Genomic DNA, 10,941 nt, shown 5'->3' with positions numbered 1-10,941 from the left:
CCCCTGGTGAAGGGAAAGGCTATCCACTCCAGTATTCTGGCCTGGAGAATTCCATGGATTCTATAGTCCATGGGGTCGCAGAGTTGGACACGACTGAGCAAGTTTCACTCACTCACTCACTAGGCTGTTTGAAAAGCATGAGAGGTGTGGGGAGTCATCACAAAGTCTCCCTCAATCCTCCGCCCCACTCAAAGCTCACTTTCCCTGTGAGGTGACCGTGTGTGCATATGCGTGTAACACACCCCAAAGCTACCGGGTCAAGATTAAGATGGGTTAAGATTCTGAATTTACAAACAAAATCTAAACAATTCCAGGTTTGTGAAATCACCCTGTAAATGCACACATTTAAATAAAAAGCAAAACCAAAAGCCTTTACTTCATCTTTTATTTCTTATAATTAATGGCTAATGAAAGCAAAAAATGACTGTAGCACCTACTATTTTAAGATAGCAACTGTAACTTAAGTGCTAACCTACTCTATGAAACAGGGAGCCATCCCTCAGGGTGGTAGTGGGTGTTTATTTAGGTTTCCCAAACCCAGTGACTACTAATCAATTTTATCACTGATTACAGGGGGAAAAAAAAAAACCAAAACATGTCATTATTATTCCCTGTAGCTGGAAAATTCCATAAACAATTTTGTCCATGTACACAGTTCCTTGACTCAAACCAGAAGATAGCTACCAAAATACCCAGAAGTACGGTTGTCAGAGAGGGCCCAGCCGCTTCTAAGAATTACCTGGAGGAAGGCCAAGGGGCAATGCAACGATATGGGGAGTGTGCACCATCTTTCCAGAGAGCAATGTTTACTGGAGGCTAAGAGATCACGTTTATTCTTTAAAAATGGTAAATGGATCCTTTCTTCCTCGTATGAAATACAGGGAACCCCAAAACCTAAGGCATGATTTAGGAACCTCCACTGGCAGAAGCAGTTAGCTGATAGGAATTCTCACTGCATACACATCCCGGGGGTGTGTGGCCCCATCCCCGCGGTGTGCCCCAGGGAAGCGCTTGGCACACTAAACCTCACCGCCCTGAATGTCTCAGTGTGAAGACTGAACGTCCTGCCCTGGACACAGAAGGTCTGAGAGTCACCAACACTGTGCCAGTCCAGTGCTGCCTGCCCCTTATCCAGGGAAATGCCAGCCAGAGGTAGCGGAGCTGGTCTTTTATGGGCACGAGTCCGATTCTTTGAATTTAACTTTTCTGGCTTCACCTTTTTGGTTGCAGTAATTCCACCAAGTTACTGGTTGCGCCTGTGTTGATGCAGCTCTCAGACCCTATGGCACCTGATCTCAGATCACAGCAAACAGCGACCCAACTTCCCGACTGTGAACAAGCGCTTCCTGTTCCCATGAGGCTTCCTGCCCCTAATCTAGTTTCTGGATATTCTGGTTCTTTTCCTTCTTTGTATATTCTTCCAGTCGAAGAAGCCACTTTGCCCAGTACTGGGAGCAGAGCTCGGCGTCCATGAAATGTGGGTGGGCAGGGGACCCGTTTTTGTAGGCCACCACGATCAAGCCACACTGAACCTAGGAAAGAGCAGGGCGATTCCAGAGTTTGCAGCGGCACCAGGACTGAGGCTCGCTCCCTTCTCACTCCAGGGCAAGCCCAGAACAAAACAATCAGCAGTGAGAGCTCCCGCCTCAGTTTCTAAGATGGGCTGATGATACACAAGAACAGAAAGATGAACATAAAGAACCCGCTGTGATCATTGAAGAACTATTAACAACAAAAAGCCCAGGAAGTGGGGAAAGTGCTCTGTGAAGTGCAGAAGGACAGAACAGAGGAAGAGGTCAGATACACACAGGACAGAACTTGAAGGCGCTATGGCCTGGCATGGGCAAAGCCTGAAGCAAGCCAGGCTCTGCATCCTGACCTGAAAGCTGTAGTTGGCGTCATGGTTCACGGCACCGACATACGCCACGACTTGTAGTGGGTTGTCAAATGTGTTTCGGATGAAAGGCTTTGGCTTCTCTGATGTCTTCCAATCAATCACACAAAGCTTGCCCCTAGAGAGAAACCAAAGGAAGCCCTTGAAGGTGACAGCTCAAACTGCCCTTGAAGGTGACAGCTCAAACTGAGACTCTGTTAGGTTAACCCTGTTCTTACTATAGTTTGCTGCTTGTCACGCAATGACTATGGCTTCCATTGCCCCCAGTTCCAAGCAGACAGCCCTCTTGAGCTTTCCTTGGAACTGAAGAGGTATTGAGCCCCTCATTCAGGTCAGTGACGAGGTGTGAAGGGGTTGACCACAGGGCTGCAGTGAGGGCCCAGGGCCAGGACTGGGAAAGTCTCCCCAGAGAAAGCCTCTAAACTTTCTAGGCTTCTCTTTGGACCTCCACAGTTTAATAGTTGACAAGGGAATTGAAACTACATCTGCTATTATCTTAGTTGATTTTGCTTCAAATGTCTATCAGAATGAACCACAACAGACCAGCAGCAAAGTCCCCATTGTAAGGGACCAAGCATCATGGCGCCTCAGAAAGCAAACCTGGAGCTCAAGTCCATCAACACTTAAAAGGTACCAGCAATATGTAGAAATTCAAATGAGAAGACCTGGTTCCTGTCCTAGAAGTTTACACACAGGGCAGGGATATATTACTTTCTATTAGGGATCTTAGGGAAAAGAAAAAGTCCTGCCACATTTTTTTTAGTAAAATAACTAGTACATTCCTTCCTCTCCCCTATCCTGGTAGGGTTTTACACTTGCCAACCGCACGTGTCAAAAGGACTGCAAGGCGGATGGGTTGAGAACCAGTGACCCTCAAGCACTCTTACTGCTCTGCCTTGACTTCAGGTTCAAAACCAGCTGTTCAGAGGGAGATCCTCCTGTTAACATAGCCCTGGAGTTAGAACCTATGCAAGGTATTTATAAAACCAGGCTAGAGGAGCGCTATCTAAAAGAAAGAAAATGTGAGCTATACACACCATTTAAAATTTTCCAGTAGTTACATCCAAAAAGAAACAGGTAAAATCTTAACATTTTATTTAACCCAATATATCCAAAATATGATCATTTCAGTATATAATTAACATTAAAAAGTTGTTAGTGAGATATTTTACATTGTTTTTTGTGCAAACTCCCTGAAATCTAGTTTGTGTATTTACAGCGCACGTCAGTTTGGCCCAGCCCCAGTCAAGTGCTTAGTGGCCCATAGGGCCCACTGCTGCCCTACTGGATGGTGCAGATGTAGAGGTAACACATCATCTTTGGAACTGTTTTCCATTCTGTAAAGCTTGACAATCTCTGCAAACGAAGAGAGGCCCTAGCATCCCCAGGGGGCTGCCATTCCCAGTTCTCTCGATAAAATCAAAATATCCTACAGTATCGACTTCTGCCATGTACCAGTTTCCAGAAATGTACTATAACTTATAGAACTTAATATTATGGAAAAAAAATCTTAATAGTATAAACCCAAATTAAAATTGCAGTAGGACAGTCCACAAATAGCTCTTTAACAAATGAAAAGGTGCTTAGCCTAATTTATTTTGAAACGCAGACTGGAATGATGAGACACAGTGTTAAAACACCCGTTCCCTGTGACCCCGCAATTTCCCTTTCAGGTCTGTACCACAGAGCAATGGTTTGATATCCCGGGTGCAAGTGACAAGTGCCTGGAGAATTTAAGAACTATTCGTGCCCAGGCCTACTTCAGATCGACTGGATTTGCTCATATCTCATAGGTTGCTCACCAAAACAAACCAATGAACCTGTGCACCTGCTGAAAAAAACTGTCCAGACAGAACACAAGGAGACCTGGTTACTGCTACAGTTTGTAACTGTGAAACTCTAGAAATAACCTGAGAGCTCCCAATATGGAAGTGGATACAGTTCATTCATACTAAACAGCAGTTAAAAATACAGAAGAGGGTCAAAATAACAAGGCTAACACTTTCTGAACAGATAGTATACATTTTAAGTACTGTACCAGGAATGTCTCATTTAACCTCTGTAACAAACCTGTGAGGTAGGTACTATTATTTGTCCTATTTTACAGATGAACAAATGAAGGTACAGAGAAGCTAAGTAAGTAGCCCAAAGTTAAGAAGAAAACCCAGAAACCAAACTCAGGCAGCATGTCTCCAGAGCCCAGTATCTTTTAACCAGAGTTCCAAAGGTTACACTAACAGATTTTGCCCCCACCGTCTTTATTGCTCACATGCTTTTTTGGGGAATATGGATATCTGCAGATTATATCTACCCTTGAAATCTGGAGTAAGTGGGGAAAACAGTAACAGCAGCAATTTAAAGATCACAGGAAGTTTTAGTGAGCTCAGTGTTCCTATGCATGTCAAACACTGCATGGAAGCCTTGAAGAAAGTTGATTTTCAGGGCCAATAGACCAAGGTGTCATTTTTAGAGAAACAGGAAAAACAATGCAGGAATCAGATTGGATCTTATGGCTGGTACCTTGCCTGAGGGTGGGGGGCGGGCGGACATGCTGGAAAACAGGCCATCCTAGCCATACTGGACAGTTACATCTTTCCTCTGCCAAACACCCTGACTTGGGCACTTAGATTGACAAGGATGATGTGGCTCTCACCTGATGTGACTTAGCACAGGCTCTACCTTGAAGCAGGAGTTGAGAGGAAAAACTAGTGCTGGATGGGAACCATGCGTCCACCCAGAATTAACTCACCTCCACACTTGACGTGAAAAATCAAATATACTTACTGATAATCAGCCACACAGTCCAGCAGACCCACATACTGTAAGGTCTCATGTTTAACCGCACTTTCCAGGGCCCGCACTCCACTGATGTCTTTCAAAACATGCTGCACACTTTGGATGTAGCCAGATTCAAGGAGACTTTCATCTCTTTCTTTTAAGTTCCCCTGGGGTGAAAGTATGCTTTCCAAGGCTTCATGAAACTGCTTCCCTTGTAAAAACATGTCTGAAAAGAAAATCAGAAGAAAGGGACAACAAAAAATACCCCAAACAAAGCTAGTACTAAAGAACAAATACTCTATAAGACTCTAAAGAGTGAAATTAAAAATCACATGAATTTCCTTTAAGTGATAACCTCTAAGAAACCGTATTTCGGCCTCCTGTGAAACCTAAGAACGCACTTTGAGAACAAAAGGGACTAGAAGAGCTTAGATAATACAATGGATTAAAATGAAGCATTTCTAGTAGAATTAGGCCAAAGCTAGAATTGAAGATTTGGGGGCTGCAGGACCATACCTAGTGAATTCACAAAGCACTGTGAATTTTAGAATTCATTTAATGTAGGTAACCAGTAAGTTAACCAGCTGTGACAGTTGTTAGACATTTAGAGAACTGCACTTGTTTATGGTTCTTTTTACAACCAAATCTGACTTATGAACACTGGTGGAAGCGTCCTTTACCAATAGGCTTAGTGACAGGAAAGGCATGAAAATCAAGGCATGCAGGGATTAACGTTGTGGGGCTTGGGGGAGGGGAGGAAAACATGACATTCTGCACCTGCGCTTGCTTTTAGGACGAGAGCAGCCTGAGATAGTGGCTCTGTCCTCGTTTTTTTTTCCTCATACACTTTTAAGTTAAGAAAAGAGGACACAAACATATTCAACAAGTGCGAGATATATATTCACTTGACTCTTGATTAAGGGAGGAAAGACTCTTGATTAAGGGTGTTGCTACGCTAAGCACTAAGTTTGGCACTTTCAAACTTAACTTTCAAACACAGCAACCTGGCAAGGTAAGGCTCTTCACCCCCATTTTAATGAGGCCCAGGCAGTGGCTATTAAACTTCCCAAAGCAAAAAGCTGCATGGGCCTGGCCTCAGAGTCCATGCTCACTCCAGCCCATCACCCAGTAGAGCAAGAAGAAAACTCAGGGGCCATCAGGTAGCGTGACACACAGAAACAGAGGAGGAAACAGACGTGCTTGGAGACACACCCACAGAAAATGGGGAGTCATCTCAGCTAATGAGGCAATGTCGAACCATAGTACCTTTGCCAAGTTGTTTTTACAAAGATTTTGAAAGGTCAGTTCTATTACTGGCAAAAAATGGAATTGCTCTGGGGACACAACTTAGAAAGTGAAGTGAAATTCAACTGAGGACCTAAGTTATTCCACTCCAAATTTACCTGGCTTAATTGGACTTATTACATAAAAGGCCTACACATGTTTAAGACTTATGGAATTAAAACCCAGGGAAAAGAAGTGTAGTTTTCATCTACAGATTAGCTTTAATGAAGCAGAACACAAACATGTTAAAAACAGGAAGGAGAAAAACGGCTTTATCAAGAGCCAAGCTAAGAGACAACCCACTCTCCAGTGCAGTCTTCACCCCTGGCGAGCTCTTCACATGTAAGGTGCAAGGCAACAAACATGAGGATCTGGGTTACAGGATCCCTTAGGATGGTAAAGCTAAGAACATTAAACATGATTCAACTTGTGAAAATAAATTTTAAAAGATTTAAGCATTATTGCAGATAGCAATTAAGTTGGAGTGTTCCTTGAATAAATTGAAGGAATAAAAGTGCAGTGTTTTCAAGTCTTATATTAACAACAAAAAAATCATGAATCTCCTATATTCTAACTGACAAGCATGGGTATTTTAGAATTAACAAATATTCAATGTAGCAAAACAAAACAAAAACAAAAAAAACGGAAAAAATAAACCCCAGCTTTCCCACTAGGATCAACACAAGTATAAATCAAAGTCAGACTTTCTTATCCTCTGCAATCTTCAAAAGGTAAATTGGTGCTTGGGAAAATGGCCCCATGTTCTGGGTCTTTTTTTGGTCACACTGTACAGCATGTGGCGTCTTAGTTCCCTGACCAGGGATGAACTAGCGCTGCTGCAGTGGAGCCACTAGACTGCCAGGGGCGTCCCTTCCTGCTCTTTTTCTTTCTTCTTTATTTTGGGCCATGACATGAATCTGTATGTGACTGCCCCATTATTAAAAAAAAAAATTCATTCTGCCTGTTTAAGGTTGATCCTAAATTGATGGAGAAATCATATCATAGTAATCTAGATCTATAAAGTTGACTTCATGGAGTCAACCAGTTTTCTTTCTGCCTGGGATATCGGGGTGGCTCAAACCAAACAACTTGTCTCCTTTATCAAAGAGCCAGCAAAGTACTTCCTTCCTTTGCGCCAAGAGCTACAGACCTAGGTACGAAACATCCCAGCAGGTTTCTTAGATTCCCACAAGCTGTTTCTGGTTTAAAGAGAATAAAACAAAACAAAACTTTCCATAGGAAACAATGTCCATTTTAAATTCTAGTGTTTCAGATAAAAAACTTAAAATGCCATTAAAATATTTTTTTAAAATGCTGCTTGTTTAACAGGCTGAGAAATTTGGTTGTTGTTACTAATTAACCACGTTAAGAAGGTAGTCAGCCCCAGCATGCAGTCCTTGGCTGAGGCAGCTGAGGAATTTATATAGCACTTGACCATTTTCGCCATATCCAAACGCCACCTAAATACTTAACATTTTTCCTTTAAAACACATATGACCACAAGTTTAATGTGTTATGCATACACATATCTTTGTTCTAAGATGCCTCAAAATAAGTATTACTCCTGTATTAAAAATTAAAGTGCTTCTGGACCAGTATGGGTGCATGTCCTGCACTCTGGGAAGTGCGGACTAAAGGATGCTCAGTGCAAACTTAGCTTTAACAACGGTGATCCTGCTGGGGAGCAACGAATTCACCTGTACTAACGTTCTCTTCTTTCATCTTGCTTTTGGGTGGAATCTGTTTTACAAAAGCTATTCTCCTTGGTTGTTCAAGTTAGTGAGTTAGGACAGGAGTTGCAGGCTCTGAACATCTACCTCAGTTTACTAAGATCTAAATACAGATCACACATTCTGACTTATTGCGTCTTTAAATTTATGAGTCAGTCACTGCTGATAAGCAGACCAAAGGGGCATTTACTAGATTCTGAACAGAAAGCCTAGCAACAACTAGAACTCCATTATGTGATGATCGACTATTCCATTAAAAAAAAAATAAAACAGGAAATTCTAATAAAGTCTATAGCTTATAAAACAAATGAATTTTATACATCTTTTAGTCAAAGTATTTATCTCTGCTTTATCTGTAAAATGGGGATAATGGTATCTGTGCTTCATAGGGTTGTCATGATAATGAAGTGAGTTATAAAAAAACGCTGTTAATACTATCATCTGAAAGCAGCTCCTCCTTAGCTATAGGGGTGCCTTCTACTCTGGGAAACATAATAACTGTTAAGAATCAGGATTGAGAAGATTACTTGAAGTATATTCGGCAAAGCCATCCTCTCCTAGTTCCAGAATCATGCGCTGCCTCCACTTCTCCAGGTAGAAAGTCTGTTCTGACGTCATGGTCTGCTGCAGGACTCGGGTCACGCTTGGTATCGCATTCCTTTGCAAAGGGATTTTCAGAGGAACTGGAGGATCCCTTGCTGGGTCTGGTTTTATGCTTTTCTCTGGATTGAACAGAGGAAACCAGTTTTGTGGAACTCCTGCTTCTTCTTCTTGCTTTGGGGCCTTACTCTTACTCACCGGTCCGTAGAGTAAAGCATCTTCCTCGAACAGAGACTGTGGAGTCCGAGCATGGCCTCTGAACGACAAGACAGACCTGACCAAATCAGAGTATTTTTCCTGGTCCACTTGTTCATAAGGGTTCACTCTTTTTTTCCGGCCACACAAATAAGAGGAAGTGGAGAAAACAACACGGGGGGCTGCTTCTACAAAAAGCCTCTTTGAACTCTGAAGCTGTCTGCAGATGGTCTGAAATACCTCCATCTTTAGACTTTTTTTCACTTCCCTCTGGTATACTTGTAACGTTGAAGGCCTTTTTAATTTTTGCTTTCCTATCAAAGAAAAAGTGGTGTTAGATGTGTTAAATGTTTGAACTATCAAAGTGAAAGCTGCAACGGTATGATATTGCTCTTTAAAATTGCATTCAATAAGTTTTTCAACATGTTTTAAACAGAGAACAAATGACTCCATATCGGATCTATTCTTTTAATTCTAACCTTAGTTCCCTGCCGGGGCTTAATGTGGGCTTTGCACCTTTTGTAGGAGAATGTTATGCCTATAGCCTGGAATATACAGGAGGGCCCATTCTCAGAGTTCTGATCTTTAAAGGTATTAACACATTTCCAAGCATAAAAAGTTACAGAACAGAAAATAATTGTCTTGTTTGAGGTTTTTAGGAGCATTGTGACCAGACCTCCCTGGGCAGCTACAAGAACAAAGGATTCCTGCACCAAGAAGTGTGCAACAACCAGTGACATGCCACTCCTCTTTTAGGATAAAAGGAGTCTAAATTCTAACTCTGGAAAAATGGCTCTTTGGGGCACTAGTCCACCATCCTCTGGGTCTGCTGGCTTTCCAGATAAAGTTGCTATTCCTTCTCCCAACAGCTTAACAGTCAATTTCTTGTCTTGTACTGCAGGTGAGCTTGGAATTGGTACCATTTGTACAAAACTACTTTTGAAGGACCAGCATTTGTTAAATGTGAAATAGCAGACAGCTTGGGACAACGTGTCCCTAACACTCACTATGGTGCCAACTGCCGCCTATGAAGGGAACTCTGTGTGATACAAAGAAACACAGGACAGGACGCTAGAGAGGCCTGGTGGTCACACTTCGCAGTTTAACCACTAATGCCTAAACATCAGATTTCTGGGGGAAAAAAAATTTTTTTTATTGGAGTATAGCTGATTTACAGTGTTATATTAGTTTCAGGTGTAGAGCAAAGTGAGTCAGTTATACATACACATATATCCCCTCTCTTTTAAGATTCTTATCCCATATGGGCCACTGCAGAGTATCGAGTAGAGTTTTCTGTGCTTTACAGCAGGTCCTTGTTTGCATATGTGCTGTGGTGTCCGACTCTTTGCTACTCCATGGACTCTCTAGGCAAGAATACTGGAGTGGGTTACCATTTCCTTCTTCAGAAGTAGTGGGGTATGTGTCACAACCCTTTCAAATTGTGGTGCTGAAGAAGACTCTTGAGAGTCCCTTGGACAGCCAAGAGATCAAACCCAGTCAATCCTAAAGGAAATCAACCTTGAATAGTCACTGGAAGGGCTGCTGCTGAAGTTCCAATAGTTTGGCCACCTGATGTGAAGAGCGGTCTTTCCAATAAGGAAAGATTGGGTCTTTCCAATAAGACCCTGATGCTGGGACAGATTGAAGGCAAAGGAAGAAGGGGGCAAGAGAAGATAAGACGGTGAGAGAGCATCACTATCTTCACCGTCTGAGCCACCAGGGAAGCTCACGTCACCAACTTGATGGGCATGGATTTGATCAAACGCCAGAAGACGGTGGAGGACAGAAGTCTGGCGTGCTGCAGTCCACCGGCTGCTGCAGTCCATGGGTCGCAAAGAGTCGGGCACGACTGAACAAGAGCAACAATATGTCACTCCCAAATCTGCCATTTATTCCTCCCCCCTTCTCCCCAGGTAACCATAAGATTGAAAACCAGACTTTCTGAAAAGCAGCATGGAGGGAGAGCTCTCATCTAACCCCTCACACCCCCTACAGTGGGCGCCGCTAGGATCCATTCAAGACTGGGCACTCGCGCTCCCGACCGGTCTGAATCGCCAGGGGCGGTCAGTAGGGCCCCGCCGCCATGTACGCGCTTCGGCGGAGCCCCACAGGACCAGGCCGGCGGCGACTCCTCGCGCGAGAATCACGGTAGGGAACAGCCGGCAGGGAGGTACCTCAGAAGCCGGTGCCCCTCCGCTAGCTTCAGCGCGCGAACGTCTCCGCGGACCGGTTCTTTCGTCCGTCCCGCGCTTTGCCCTCAGGCTACGCCCCGCCCAGGCACGGCGGCCCCAGCAAGCACTGCGGCGCTCATGCCCCGCCCCTATCCCTGGTCGCCCCCCAGCTCCGTGCATTTTCCAGCGTTCTATGGGGAAACCCTCCCTCCAGCGGGAGCCCGGGCGCCTCTAAATCGCGCCATTTCTCTCTCGCGAGATCTCGTGACGTCAGAGCTCGTCGCCATCT

General features: G+C 43.8%; 1 protein-coding gene across 3 annotated transcripts; it reads right to left on the bottom strand.

Annotated features, from left to right (window-relative positions):
• Positions 1–344: 344 nt before the first annotated feature.
• MGME1 (mitochondrial genome maintenance exonuclease 1) lies at positions 345–10,752 on the bottom strand. Of its 3 annotated transcripts, none has more exons than XM_059892475.1 (5): positions 9,707–10,752; positions 8,214–8,795; positions 4,679–4,898; positions 1,880–2,012; positions 369–1,532 (listed from the first exon to the last, which is right to left on the bottom strand). In XM_059892475.1, the coding sequence occupies exons 2-5, from the start codon at positions 8,725–8,727 to the stop codon at positions 1,371–1,373; spliced, it is 1,029 nt and encodes a 342-aa protein (XP_059748458.1). In that variant the 5' UTR covers positions 8,728–8,795; positions 9,707–10,752; the 3' UTR covers positions 369–1,370.
• Positions 10,753–10,941: the final 189 nt, after the last annotated feature.

The sequence above is a fragment of the Bos taurus genome, chromosome 13 (genome assembly GCF_002263795.3).
Source record: "Bos taurus isolate L1 Dominette 01449 registration number 42190680 breed Hereford chromosome 13, ARS-UCD2.0, whole genome shotgun sequence".
In the NCBI taxonomy this organism is placed as follows: Eukaryota; Metazoa; Chordata; class Mammalia; order Artiodactyla; family Bovidae; genus Bos; species Bos taurus.
Note: the sequence above shows the minus strand (reverse complement) of the source record. Positions and strands in the feature narration are given on the sequence as shown.